The 15,627-nt window shown below is 40.1% G+C and overlaps 1 protein-coding gene across 6 annotated transcripts in view; it reads right to left on the minus strand.

Annotated features, from left to right (window-relative positions):
* Positions 1 to 1,889: 1,889 nt before the first annotated feature.
* The window catches only part of LOC105498458 (adenylate kinase 4), an 81,476-nt gene continuing 67,738 nt past the window's right edge, over positions 1,890 to 15,627 (minus strand). For all 6 annotated transcript variants that reach the window (XM_071091852.1, XM_071091863.1, XM_071091896.1 and 3 more), the window contains 3 exons: positions 10,833 to 11,005; positions 4,848 to 4,966; positions 1,890 to 3,320 (listed from right to left, as the gene is read on the minus strand). In XM_071091852.1, coding sequence (XP_070947953.1) covers positions 3,206 to 3,320; positions 4,848 to 4,966; positions 10,833 to 11,005 — 407 coding nt within the window. In that variant the 3' untranslated portion in view covers positions 1,890 to 3,205. The remainder of the gene's footprint in view (positions 3,321 to 4,847; positions 4,967 to 10,832; positions 11,006 to 15,627) is intronic.

Consider the following 15,627-nt stretch of genomic DNA (forward strand, 5'->3'; position numbering starts at 1 on the left):
TATTTTTCTGTAGAGATGGAGTCTTGTGATATTGCCCAGCCTGGTCTTGAACTTTTGGCCTCTGACAATCTTCCCATCAAGGATTCCCAAAGCACTGGGACTACAGGCATGGACCAGCTCCACCATACCTAGACTAGCTCTATTATTCTTGATGTGAGGCCATAAGCAGAACCAAGCAGACTCAAGGCCCTTGGTTGCTTGGACACAAGTAGCTATTAATAACATCGAGGAACAAGCTCAGTCTTCTGAGTCAGGAAAACCTGAGCTGGAGTTCCAGCTACACTGGTCACCAGCAGCAGAAGCCTGGGCAAAATGCTTCACATCCCTGGGACCCCTGTCTTCTTTGTTTATCAACATGAAATCATGGCTGTTTCACAGGATGCTAGAAAGATTAAATGAGATGTTTATAAAGGTCCTAAAACCGCACATTTCACTCAGTAGATTTTCAATAAACAGTATCTATCTTAAGTCTGCGTTAGTGTTGGAGAGTATTAAATATAGCAGCCTTTCCAAGTTCTAAGTCAGTAAGAAGCCTGTTAGGATAATGGAAGCAAACTGAACTAAGAGCTGGGTAGAATGACAGAATGCAAGGTCAGGTTGGCATCTTAGAAACCAGCTGAACCACTCTCTTTGCTTAAAGGTGAAGGAACAGCCATGTGTGGCAACAGAAAAAAAAAAAAAAAAAAATGTCCCTTTAATTTTACTTTTGCCAAAACATTTTCAGGATAACTTTAAATTTTACAAAATCATTTAAGGGAAAACTAGTGAGTTTGTTGAAGAAAACCAGAAATAGATTTTTTAAAAGCCACTGACCACGAAATAAGCATTATGTTTCTAAGACCATGAAAAAAGTATTTGTCTCTTTTTGGTCTCAGCTAGCGAGGGCGGTGAGACCAAACTGCTCAACTGCTGGACAATCTCAGCAAACACACCCACTGCTGAGACTTAAGAGTGACTCAGTGTTGGCTAGAATTGTCCATTTAGCTGGAGGGGAAGGATAGATGGATGGAGGAGTGAAGTATGGAAGCAGGGATCAGGCCACTTCCCATACCTCTCCCAAACTCTAAAAGCAATGATCACATTGGAGGGTCAGCTAAACACAAAGGGAAGTGAAGAAAGAAGTTTGAAGATTTTCCTCTTTCCAAAAAGCAGTCTTTACTCTTTCTAGTATTCTATAGAATAACTCTCTACATTTCCTATTTTGTGGAAATTTTATCTATAGCAGAACTACTCTAAGTTGTGCAATTTTCCTTGTATCAGACTTATTTTTCTCTATACCTGGTTCCCCAGCAAACCTGAGTTTTATCTACATATCTGATATGCACCCCATCTCCACAGCTGGCATTCAATTGCAACTCTACATTCTAAAGTGCTCAGAGTCAATATAATGCACTGACGATTCATAGACCTGACTGGGCATTTTCACTGCATACATCTAAAAAATAAACAATCTCATTATGTTTGAGAGGATGGATGGGGAGAAGACTGGTCTATATTTCCACTAAGGTAGCCAAAAAATAATCACATGAAGGGACAATGGGAGAGGAGCTGGCAAGAATTTGGGCAGTACTTAGAAGGAAGATGCATTCGTTATCATATAGATGACATACAGCAGCGAATTGACAGAGCATTCACTGGGACATCTTCACAAAGTAAGTAATGTGTTTCAACATCACTAAAGTGTTACAATAGGCTTCTTTTCTTCTCACCAGTATGAAAAGTCAGACAGGAGTCACTCCCAGGAATAGTAAAGGATACTCGCTGGGGACAGTCATGATGCATGAAGAAGGGATACATATTTTTAAGGCAGCAGGAATAAATTTCATCATCCTTCCCAGAGGATAGGAAGAATTATTCAAGGTGGCCACCAAGTCTGGAAACCAGGCAAATCTTTTAACAAATGGTTTATTGATACTATGTTATAACGAATGACAAAATATTAGTATCTAATTCTAGACTTTATGGCCACCCCACAGGATGAATCTTTGGAACAGAAAAAAAAAAATAAAGATTTTGTTTTCCCATAATCATAAAGCTGTTATACTTAGTCCAAGCACAGTTAGTACAACATTCTGCTCAACCCCACAGGCTCCACTCCCTTTACCACCTATTTATAATATGTTTGGGTCACTCATAGGAGTGAAACACTGTCAGCATCAATAGTTAGCAGCACTTTCAAAATACATTTTATTGTACTGAATAGAAACCGTAACTATTCAATTAGTCTAGTAATTCCAAACGGTCTTATTACTTCTATACATAAGATATGATCTTACAACATTTATGTAGCTAAATATTTATATTTCCCATGCTTTTTGAGAATTCCCAAAAGACTTTAGGGGGTCCCCAAGACTTTTAGGGGTTTTTTTTTTCACAATAAAAGAAAGGAACAGTGTCAATCCATGAGTCAGACCAGCAGTTTAATAAGATCCTCTTCATAGCTCAGTTCCCGGTGCATACAGAAATTCAATACAACCCCATCACTCTCAGTTCTTAGAAGAATTTGAGAGGGATAAGAGCAATAACTATCAGTTTTGTTTAACGGCCAAAGAGTGAAAACAGATGTAAAAAAAAAAAAGCCAAATTCTTTCATCCCAGGATGTCTGAAAAGGAGAGACTCCATGGAGTGCGAATACAGAAAAGGAGTTATTCCTACCGGAAGAAAATGATCTGTGGACACAGTCACTCAAGACCAGAGAAACAACCACTGTGAGGAAGCAGCTTCAATTTCACTGTTACCAGGGGGGCACACACCAGAAAGCCTGGGACGAAGTCTGGGCTGGAGCCCTTAGGATTCATTCTCAGGCTTCCTGGTGCTGTAGTTCAACAGCCTTTGTGGGGATGGGGAGAACCAGAAACTATCACCATCATGTGTAAAAAAGAATACCACAGCAACAGCTGTCAAAAACCAGCTGGAGCTGAAGTTACACACCACTTGAAATCCACACTGTACTTGCTTTCTTGTGAAGGGCTTGAGACACGTGCAGAGACACCTTAAACATGTGTAGGTGACCTTCCTTTTCAAAGGCAGAGGAGAGCCTCTTGTGAACTCTTTCTACTCATTTGTTTTCCTATCAGTTCACCATTTCAACTAGAAAAGATGCTGCAAGCTACCTCAGCTAGCTTCTAATTTGGACACAGCACCAATACTACACACACAATTGAATGAATGACCACATCTTCCTGGTTCTTCCATTGGGCAGGGTCAATATGCTTCTTTGGACTGAATAGGTGTGATCTTGTTCGAGAAAAGTGTGTAAACGTAGGGCCAGATTTTGTTCGTCTCCGTCCCGGAAAATTGGTGGAGCACTCCTCGGCTCCTGAAAAACAAAGTCCAACATACAATGGCTTTTTTGGTTTCTTCTCCACATATTAGTGCAGAAGATCCTAGATATAAAACAAGCATGATCTTATGGTCTATATCATATATCACACTAAGTGCTAAACCAGCCCCTTTCAAAGGTATCAACACTTCCACTGGGTGTACCTAAATAAGGTCATAGCTTTTGCAATTCTGGTATGCTTGTCATGATGCCACCTCTTTTCTCCCCTTTAAAACATATCAAAGAATAGCATTATAGGCACCATTCCAAATGTGCCTCAATATACAATTTTCAAAAGCAAACCACTGAAAAGCTTTGGTATATTAAAACCCTTACTGGTCGGGCGCAGTGGCTCACGCCTGTAATCCCAGCACTTTGGGAGGCCGAGACCAGCGGATCACGAGGTCAGGAGATCGAGACCATCCTGGCTAACACGGTGAAACCCCGTCTCTACTAAAAAATACAGAAAACTAGCCGGGCGAGGTGGCGGGCGCCTATAGTCCCAGCTACTCGGGAGGCTGAGGCAGGAGAATGGCGTGAACCTGGGAGGCGGAGCTTGCAGTGAGCTGAGATCCGGCCACCGCACTCCAGCCTGGGTGACAGAGCGAGACTCCGTCTCAAAAAAAAAAAAATAAAACAAAAATAAAACCCTTATTACTTAATGAATCGTGGAACACATGATTGCTGTATCATAATAATATGATCATAAAACTCTCATCTAAAGGTTTGCTAAATTTCCTGGGGACTACAAAGCCAGAAAGTGATTGTAACAGAGAGTATAAACTGCTGTTTTGAATGCACTCAGCATAGAGATTTGTTTGACTTGCATGTTATTTAAAAAATGTAAATATGTTGCCAATATGAAAACTGAGATTTCCCCCAAAACACACACACAGAAAGCCAGACTTCTGCTCTTCCTGAAAAATGGGAATCATTGGCCTGTGTGCCCTAGAATGCTAACTGGCTGGAGCAGCCACCCTGTCCAGTTCAACTGTCATTCAGCTGCCTAGCTTGACATATCCCTCACCATGTTTGAGACTCATTTCCAATACCTGCCCTAGCCCCTGCAGCCATTTGAATTTTTAATCTCTGCTTTATGGTTTTAGCCTTTCTTTGTTAAACTCCCTCCAGACACTTCAAGAAGGGACACACCAAAAGTCTCTTCTAATCTTCTATCCGAACCAGATATTTGTATGTGGGAGTATCAACATATGTGGGACCACTATCTCAGTCACTTAAAATTTTAAGAAAATGAAAAAAAATCTCAATGTTGTTTTACATCCAGAACAGATAGAGATGATCAGGTTTGGGGTCCTTATGTTCTAACAGTTTCAGGATAAAAGTACGGAAATTTATCTTTCATGTACAGCTCCAGCATTTCATCTGACTTCTGGGAAGGTTTTGGGTTGTTAGTGTTTATCTGTCTTAAAGAAACACTACTCTGCCTCAGTCCAGTGTTCTTCCCCGTAGGCTCCACACCTTTCCAGTCTGTCCTTTGTCATGAAAATATCGACGCACACTCACTTGTATAATTCAATGACTGGCTTTGCCACGTCTTTGTACTGTCTTAGCCTGGCAGCAACTGCTTCAGGTTTATCATCCTCCTGCTGGACTAATGGCTCACCAGTGACGTCATCAATACCCTACAAATACCAAAGAAAACAATTAATATAGACAACAGTTGGGCCATTTCACAGGTAAAAACTTTTCTGTGCAAAACCGTGTATTCACCTTTGACTCCTACCACATGAAGAATTAGGCCTTGGTGACAGTGTTAATTGTAAGAGTAGTAGAAAAAGAAATAGCACACTTAACAGTATGTTAACCTTATTTCCTGGGAGCTGACATTAAATCTTTATTAACAGTTCAGATCTTTTCGAACATGTTCCAGTGCTGTTGATAAATGCTACTTTCAATTCGGCCTAAAATTCCATGCAACCTCCCCCAACAACAAACCTTTAGACAATGTCATCTTGGTTCTCTAAATATCCCTAAAACTACCTTGTCTTCTAAAATAAAGCCTGAGTTCTTAATGCAGAAAACAAAATCTCAAAAAACCAACTTGGTTTACTTAGGAAAAATACTAATCTAGGAGAATACAGTTCAGTACCATCTCTGCCAGCTTTCCAATTCTATCCTGGCGCTTCTATGAAATTTCCCTTATTCAGGTTATTTTACTAGATCGAATAATGACATACGCTGTAGGAACGTACAGAAGGAAAAAAAAAAACTGAAGTGACTGTGTCCTCACCTAAATTATATTACTCAAAAGGGAAGCTGGTGTTGATTTGTTAAACACTTTAGCTTTTCTTATGTGTTGCTGCTTTCTCAATGTAAAATAAACAAAAAATATACCTTAACTGCTAGTTCTGATTAATACAGCTTTTATTTTATTTATTTATTTATTTATTTATTTTATTATTTTTTTTGAGATGGAGTCTCTGTTGTCCAGGCTGGAGTGCAATGGCTCTATCTCGGCTCACTGCAACCTCTGCCTCCTGGGTTCAAGTGATTCTCCTGCCTCAGCCTCCCGAGTAGGTGGGATTACAGGCGCCTGCCACCATGCCCAGTTAATCTTTGTATTTTTAGTAGAGACAGGGTTTCACCACGTTGGTCAGGCTGGTCTTGAACTCCTGACCTGAGGTGATCCACCCGCCTCGGCCTCCCAAAGTGCTGGGATTACAGGCATGAGCCATTGCACCTGGCTGGTCTTATGTATTTGATTTGAAAATGTATATGATTTTCTGCAGTGTGTTTGTCTAATTATTTTGCTAGCCTTCTATTCTCCCCAAAAAAATCTCATGAAGCACATTATAATAAAGTTATAGCTGACATCATACATAGGGTTAAATATTGAACACACTATAAATTTGGGAAAAAAGGCAACTCCCACTCTCATCATATGTAACAACATTTATCAGTTGGGTGGGGCACAGTGGCTCATGCCTATAATCTCAGCACTTTGGGAGGCCAAGGTGGGCGGATCACTTAAGGTCAGGAGTTCAAGACCAGTCTGGCCAACAAGGCAAAACCCCGTCTCTACTAAAAATACAATTAGCCAGGCGTGGTGGTGGGTGCCTGTAATCCTAGCTACTCAAGAGTCTGAGGCAGGAGAATCGTTTGAACCCAGGAGGCAGAGGCTGCAGTGAAATCATGTCACTGCACTCCAGCCTGGGTGACAGAGCGAGACTCTGTCTCAAAAAAAATTTTTTTAATAATAAAAAATGACATTTATTTTAGTGAAACTCTTAACCACAAAAATTAAGGAAAAGAGAAATAGAAGGCATGAATTAGAATATTTTTTAAAATGACATATTTAAAGGTGTATTAAAATAGGAATTATTAAATTACCCATGACAATCAGGGACAAACGTTCTAAGAATGGTAAATTTATAATAAAAAAAAAAAAAACCTTGATTTTCAATTTGTTTTAATCTCCCCAGGAATCTAGCTCCTTACAAATTGCAGAATGGACACGTTTTGAATTTTGCCTCCCATGTCCATGACTATTACTCACCAGGGGAGATAGTCACAAGAAATCAATCTGTCAGAAGGTAGGCCAGAACAGAACCGAGAGGCACAGGCAACTCAACTGGATCATCAGGAACTGGCTATAAATTTGAAATGCACTAAAATTCCATTACAGCTCAGGGCCTCGGGTATATGACTTATTCTTATGATTTATGAGTGAGCCATGTAATTATCACATGTGTATTCCATGGTTGTTAACCCAACATGACAGGAGAGATGGGGATGGGAGAAGGCTGTATATTACCTCTACTGCCACGTTCTTTATTTTACTTACAGTCACAAGGCTCAGAAAGTCATTTCCAGAATTTCAGAGCATCAGCAAATACAACCCTGTTTCCAGAAAGCAGAATGATGCTAGAGCAACGGCGCCCCTCCTTCCCAGGGAACCCGGCCACCACTGACATAGGAGTTAAGAAGAAATCACTTAGGCAGCTAGTAAGGGGATGGAAGTCCTCAGTAAGGCTTTTCTCTTTAATGAAAAGCAACCCAAATCATTTTCTAACAAAGAGGAGCCTGTAAAGTCGAGCTGCAGACATAGACAAGCAAGCTGGGAGCTTGCACGGGAGAATGCTGGCAGCAACAACGGACCAGACGTGTTCAAGATGGTGGCTCCATCTTCCCTTCTCTTTGTCAGCCCGTGTACAGTAAGAAGCAGACAAAAGTCGGCAGGCCAGGGAGAGTTCATTTGCATAATAAGATTAGGGTGGGGCCACCAGCCTTCCCTGAGCACTATGTAAACGTCGTGCCTGATCCAACCAATCTGTAAGCCCTATGTAAATCAGACACCATCTCCTCACCCTGGACTATAAAATCCAGGGCATCCACCACCAGCTGGTCTTTTCCACTTGGAGCGCACTCTTCTCCAGAGAGACAGCCGTTTCTCTTTCTCTTCTCTTCTGCCTATTGTAAACCTCCGCTCCTAAACTCCTCGTGTCCGTGTCCTAAATTTTCCTGGCGCCAGATGACGAACCCCAGGGTATATACCCCAGAAAACATAGCCACTTCACCACAGCTGGTAGAGTTGATCTAGGTTAGCACTTTCACTAAGGTCTTCAAAAGCAGCATGGTAATTGCAGATGTTCTTTGAGAGAAACCCAGGCTTTGAAAAGCAACTCAGTGGTAAGGCTTTTCAAATTTTATGAGAATCTCTGCATCAGCAGGTCTGGACAAAGCCAAAATGTAAAGCATCTGTGTTGGACTTCAGTGTTCCCATCTGTATTGTCAGAACTTCTTTTTTACTCCCACCCATTTTTCCCCCATCATAGCTTCTTGAGACAGATATCAGGAAGGGATCTAATAAAATAATTACAGAACTTTTACCTTTTTTGGAGGTGGGAGGGAGGCCAGGTATTACTCTGTCGCCCAGGCTGAAGTGCAGTGGCACAATCACAGCTCACTACAGCCTTGATCCCCCCCCCAGGCCAATAGGCCTGGCCCACTTTTACATTTTTAAAAGACTTCAAAAGGAGTGCTTAACTCAAGTGAAAAAGTCTCATTGGGACTTTACTGACACAATGGCACCCAGGAGTTGGGAAGCCATTCTTAGCCCCTTGAAGTAATTTTCTATAGTAATTACTGACTCCATCTATATTCAAGTGTAATAATGTTTCCATAAAGATTAACCTAATAAAACACAATGCCATGCATTCCACATTTGAATGATAACAAGTAATAGTACCTACCACCCGTTTAAAACTGGAGTTCACTATTGTAAAGACAACTCAATCTGTCTTTATCAGATAAATAGTCTTTATCATAAAGATAAACCAAAAAGTCTTTATCAAAAAGAACAATAATTATTTAAGTAAATTTGTTAAAATATCTGTATACATATACCTTTACACATGTCTAATTTGAGCTAACTGTATCAATATTATACTTTGAACCTTTTAAGGGTAATCTTTTTATTCCTTTAGCCTTCCCTAGTCACTTAACCACCTGCCCACTCTGCACATCAACTATGATTCCTTTCCCTCATCCAGTTCCAGCTCAGGATACAGCCCTCGTGACTTTCTCCCTGATCTTATAAAGCTAGAGATCACACACTCAACACACCAACAGATACACATATAAAGAGGTGTAGTCATTGTTTTACAAAAATGGGATCATTCTGCTGTTTGTACTTCTCATTGAAAAATACTTTCAGGGCCGTGCGTGGTGGCTCATACCTGTTATCCCAGCACTTTGGGAGGCCAAGGCAGGTAGATCACTTGAGGTCAGGGGTTCGAGACCAGTCTGGTCAGCATGGTGAAACCCCGTCTCTACTAAAAATACAAAAACTAGCCAGGCATGGTGGCACATGCCTGTAATCCCAGCTACTCAGGAGGCTGAGGCAGAAGAATCACTTGAACCCAGGAGGCAGAGGCTGCAATGAGCCGAGATCACACCACTGCACTCCAGCCTAGGTGATGGAGCAAGACTCCATCTCAAAAAAGAAGAGAAAAAAACTTTTAGAAGATTTCTCCATGTCAAAAAACTATAATGCTTACCTAGTAGAATGGCTGAAATCTAAAACACTGACTACACTAAATACTGGTGACAATGTGGAGAAACAGAAACATTTACTGCTGGTGGAAATGCAAAATCAAATAACCAGTTTGGAAGACAATTTTTGCCAGTTTCTCACAAAGCTAAATATATACTTACAATCCAGCAGTTACACTCCTTGGTTTTTACTCAAAATAGGTGAAAACTTACATTTGCACAAAACTGTGCACATGAATATTTGGAGCAACTTTATTCATAAATGCCAAGACATGGAACCAAGATGTTCTTCAAAATGAATAAACTGTGGTACATCCATACAATGGAACATTATTCACTTACAAAAATAAATCAGCTACCAAGCCTCCAAAAAACACAGAATGTGTAAGTGCATATCACTAAGTGAAAGGAGCAAGTCTGACAAGCAGACATACTATATGATTCCAATGATACGACATTCTATAGAAGGCAAAATTATAAGGACAGCAAAAAGATCTGTAGTTTTCAGAAGTTTGGGGAAAATCAGGGAGGAATTAATAGGTAGGGCACAGGAAATATTATAAGACCATGAAGCGATTCTGTATAAGGCAGTAATGATGGACAAATGTCATGTCATTGTGCATTTGTCAAAATCCAGACTATAAAAGAGAAAATGAGAACGCCAATGCAAACTATGAATTTTAGTTAATAACTTTTCTATTATTAGTTTATTAACTGTAACAAATGTACCACACTAATGCAAAATGCTAATAATGGAGAAGCGTGAGTGAGGGAGGGGATTTTCCATTTAATTTTTATGTAAACCTAAAGCTTATCTAAAAATAAGGTGTATTAAGTTTTAAGTAGTGCTAATTCATTCTTTTTACTGACTATATTATATTCCAAGATGGTGTAAATATTCTCCAATTCATTTAACCATTTCCCTATAGATGAACATTCATTTGCTTTTTTGAGATTTTTTTGGTTTTGTTTTTTGGCCACTACAGCAACATTGAAACAAACATCAATGTATACATGACCTAATCTACTAATGCTTCCATTTCCACAGCTATTCTCCTAAAAGTAGCCTGAATTAAATATTTACTTAAAATTCATAATACACATTGCTATGTTGCTTTAAAAAGAGGCTACAAATACTTTAGCTAACAAAAATGAGAGTACTATTTTCCCCAGATCCCACCAGCAATAGACTTTGTTTTATTTTTTAAATAAATATAATTATATACATTATATACCTATATTTATCGGTAATAAATATAAAATTAAAATTTTTATATTTTGATTTTGCGAGTCTAATGGATCCAAAGAGATATCCTATTTAAATACTTAAATGTCCCTTCCCTGACTACTACATTTGAACATTCAAAAAATGTTTTTTAGTCATGTAGATTTATTCTTTTTTGAATGGTCTACTTATATCCTTTTCTCCACTTTTCAATGGAAATTGTTTGTCTTTTTCTTGTCGGGTTGTGAAAGCACTTTGTATATTCTTACATGTACATGAGGTGGATTGAAGTCCAGGTTATATACCCTTCCGCTAGGAGGGTGAATCCAACGGCGGCTGAGACGATCTTTAAGTGTTTCAAATGGAATGTTCAAACTGATCACTAGATCCACTTCACAGATTTTGTCCAGGGCTTCGGCTTGTCCTAATGTCCTAGGAAAACCTAAATGCCAAAAACAATACAAGTCAAATGCGCGAGATATTGCCCAATTCCAATTAGTTCTTGAAACATTTTCAGCGACAGAATTAAATCTGCATATACCATTCTAAAAGGAGCTTTACACTATCTGCGTGATGGGATAATTTGCATCCCAAACCTTAGCACCACATAATAAACCCATACCACAAACCTGCACATGTATCTTCTGAATCTAAAAGTTGAAATTATTTTTTAAAAAAGAGCTTTAACCAAGAACGTCTACCTCCATAAATGTAATATTAAAATAAAATATGCTATTCTATAATCTAGCTTCTGCATTTGGAAGACTCAAAGATTAAGGAATCACATGATAAAAATTTAAAATGTGCTAAACTAAAAATCACTAAGCCAGTCCTGGCTCTAGTCCTCTCTCTGCTCTTAAGTACCTGTGTGACCTCAGGCAAGTTACATCACCTTCATTTCCACTTTCTGTTAAAGAAGTGAAGGGAAAATATCATATCTTATATCCTTTGAACACTAGCTGTTTATGAGTAGGTTCTTAGGTTAGCAAAACTAACTATATACATTTATTTTAGAGTCTAAATCAATTAAAGTATGATCCTCCACCCAGACCTTCACCTGACTCTGCACTTTAACCAAAGTAGGCAATCTGATTAATAACATGGTGACTATCATAAATACTGTATTGTATACTTGAAATGTGCTGAGAGCTGATTTTAAGGATTCTCGCCACACACATAAGACATCATACCTGTATGAGGTGATGGATATGTTAATTATTAAACCTGACTGTGGTAATCATGTCACACTGCATGTATCAAAGCATCACGTTGTACACCTTAAATATATACACTTATTTGTCAAGTATACTGTGATAAAGCTGGAAAAAAATATTAAATTGTTTAAGTCTATTTAAAAGATTTTAAAGGGAACTAGAGTTTTTAAATCTATTGGGATACTGCAAAACTTATTCTTCCTACTTTTCTAAATGTGTGGAAATAATAAAATTAAAATGTGGGCTCATGGGCATCTCTTCCTTTTCTGATTTAAGTATAAGCTCTGGGTGACTTCAGGAGTTAGGTCATATGACCCCAAATTACACTTTTCTTCAGAGACTGACCTCTTTAAATGTAACTCCAGGTTTGGCTTGGGTGGGGCTGCATAGTGGTAACTTTTTCCTAAATAAATCACTCCAGTTTATCTGCTCTGACAAAAATCTTGCTGGATCTAATATCACTTTTTTAAAAATGTCTTTATATCCTAGTTAGGTAAAAGAACCAGGTGGATGAAGAGCTGAAAGTATAATAAAAGATGGAATATCCAGAAGAGAAACTTTAAATCCATTCAGATAAGAATACCAGCCCATCTCTACCCTTCCAAATTGGAAGTATCAAGATGACAACTTAAAAATGGGTATTCATGGCCCTGCAGCACTTACAATTCAAAGAACTCCTTTCCTTACTGTAGAAAGTTGGTGGCTCAAACATGAATGTGCAGCACTGCATTGAAACCCCTAAGTCTGTGTGAATGCCAATCTGATTTCTGAGTGCTCACTGAGTTGAATGTGACAAAATCCACCCACACTACTGCTTCAGATACCTATTGCTTGTAAACTCTCCAATATTCCCTCCAAAGCCTGCCTTACTGCCTGTGAGTCATCCACATAAAATCCCCTCTCAATGCCCGTCAGGTCCTGCCTTTCCCTGGACAACCCACTCTTCACTAAAATGTCAAGATGACAACTGGAATAAAAAGTTGCCTGCAAGGGGAGGGGGGAGGGGGGAGGGATTGCATTGGGAGTTACACCTGATGTAAATGACGAGTTGATGGGTGCTGACGAGTCAATGGGTGCAGCACACCAACATGGCACAAGTATACATACGTAACAAACCTGCACGTTATGCACATGTACCTTAGAACTTAAAGTATTAAAAAAAAAAAAAAAAAAAAAAAGTTGCCTGCAAGGCCAGGCACAGTTGCTCACGCCTGTAATCTCAACACTTTAGGAGGCCGAGGCAGTGGGATCACTTAAGGTCAGGAATTCAAGGCCGGCCTGGGCAATGTAGAGAGAACGCATCTCTACCAAAAATAAAAATTAAAAAAGTAGCTGTTACTGGTGATGCACACCTGTAGTCCCAGGTACTTGGGAAGCTGAGGTGGGAGGATCACTTGAGCCCACGGAGTTCAAGGCTGCAGTGAGCTACAATCACACTATTGCACTCCGGCCTGGGTGACAGAGTGAGATAGTAAGCTCCTGTCTCAAAAAAAAAAAAAAAAAGAATAAAAGAAAGAAAAGAAGACAGAGAAACAGAGAGAAAGAGAAAGAGAAAAGGAAAAAAAGGTACCTACAGCCCAAACAACCTCAAAATCATCTATAAACTCTTTCCCCCCAAACCTCTGCTGCACCAATGAAAAGCATTTTCTAAAGCAGTGGCTTCCAAAGTTATCTTCATTGGAGTATAGAAAGAAAATATTTGAACCTTGGGGAAGGGGGAGGTCCGTTCTTTTAAAAGAATGTCGCATTAGTGGACGGGCATGATGGCTCATGCATGTAATCCCAGCACTTTGGGAAGCCCAGGCCGGTGGATCACTTGAGGCCAGCAGTTTGAGACCAGCCTGGTCAACATGGCAAAACTGCATGTCTACTAAAAATACAAAAATTAGCCGGGCGTGGTGGCACATGCCTGTAATCCCAGCCACTAGGGAGGCTGGGGCACGAGAATTGCTTGAACCTGGGAGGCAGAAGTTGCAGTGAGCTGAGTTCACAGCACTGCACTCCAGCCTGGGTGACAGAGTAAGACTGTTGGGGGAAAAAAAAAGGTATCACATTAGTGAAATTGCATGGGTAAATAAATAATTTATACATAATTATCCATATATTGAAGATGTAAATTCAATATTTTCACTGATAAATGTAAACAAAGAATTTTAGAGATCCCTCTTCTAAAGACCTGAAATCTTAGCGACAATCCCTGCCTTGTGTTCTAGCTTCTGTGACCTTGACAAGAAAACAGTCTTTATATCCTTCAGATAGAGGTTGACAGCTTGGGGTGGGGTAGGGGGTGGGGTAGGGGGCGGCGGGGGGGTAACCACTAGAAAAGAATAGGAAGCTCTAAAAGATAATGTAACGTTAGTTCCTCCAACAAATAAAAGCTCGAATCTTATTGGCTAGTTTCCTTGTCTAATGAGGGTACAAGCCAGTCTGCTCAGCTGAGCTCTGGAGCCCTCTGGAGGAGTAAAACGCAAAGTGTACAACATAGGTTGAACTCAGCAAGACAAATTTCAAAAACATGTTGGATAGCACCTGCTACCTACTGGACTCTCACATTCAGACCTGCTAATGACCACAGATGATAATGAATTTCCAGTGGTTTAGACTACAAGCAACAGGTACCTGAAGCTGGTTTAGAAGGAACAACTACAGAAATAAATCATTCCACAACTTCAAGCATTCCCCATTTGATGAGACACATCAAAATCATCAAGGAAGACTCAAAAGAAAAAATCAGGGCCGAGTGCGGTGGCTCAGGCCTGTAATCCCAGCACTTTGGGAGGCCGAGGCAGGTGGATGACCTGAGGTCAAGAGATCAAGACCATCCTGGCCAACTTGGTGAAACCCCATCTCTTACTAAAAATACAAAAATTAGCCGGGCATGGGCAGGCACCTGTAATCCCAGCTAATCAGGAGGCTAAGGCAGGAGAATCACTGAAACCCGGGAGGCGGAGGTTGCAATGAGCCAAGATCGCGCCACTGCACTCCAGCCTGGTGATAGAGCAAGACTCTTCCTCAAAAAGAAAAGAAAAAAATCAGTGATGATGGATGCTCAGATCCTGTCCCAGACTTCCTAGAGTAGAACATCTAGGAGTGAGAGCAGGACTTGGGTATTTCTAATATTTACCCCTGATTCATGACAAACCACCAAACTTCTCAGTGACAGCAACAGTGCAAGTATAATACCAAACACTCATCCACCCCATTTTTCTGTCAGGCTTAACTCTACTTCTAAGCAGGTAACAAACCACTTTGAAGAACAAGTTGCCTCTATCTCATTTCATCAGAAGACAGCTGGGAAGGAAAGTCCCAAACACATGCAAATCTTTCCAGATTTATGAAGTCCCTAACTTAGTCACCTGTTTGAGCAGTTCTTCTCCAGAGGCGCTCATGTACTTGTCCAGTATCTTACCTCTAAGGGAAGTAGTGGCAGGGGAGCAAGCATGGTATATTAGTAAGAACAATGTACCAGACATAAGTCAAAGATCTGGGTGCCACTCACTATTTCAAAAGTGAGGAGAAACAGCCTTAAGGTAGACACTCTCAAGACTCAATATAACACATTAGGTATTAGCACATGCTTTGAAAACAGACACACCTGGATTTAATCCCTGGCCTTTACCTAGCCGTAACTATGAGAACTTTGGCAAGTTTCATATACTCTCAGATCCTTAGTTTCCTCAGATATGAAAAAAGGGGCCAGGCACAGTGGCTCATGCCTGTAATCCTAGCACTCTGGGAAGTCAAGAAGGATGGATCTCTTGAGGTCAGGAGTTCAAGACCAGCCTGGCCAATATGGCGAAACCCCATCTCTACTAAAAATACAAAAATAACCCAGGCATGGTGGCCCACG

This window comes from Macaca nemestrina, chromosome 1 (genome assembly GCF_043159975.1).
Source record: "Macaca nemestrina isolate mMacNem1 chromosome 1, mMacNem.hap1, whole genome shotgun sequence".
NCBI lineage: Eukaryota > Metazoa > Chordata > Mammalia > Primates > Cercopithecidae > Macaca > Macaca nemestrina.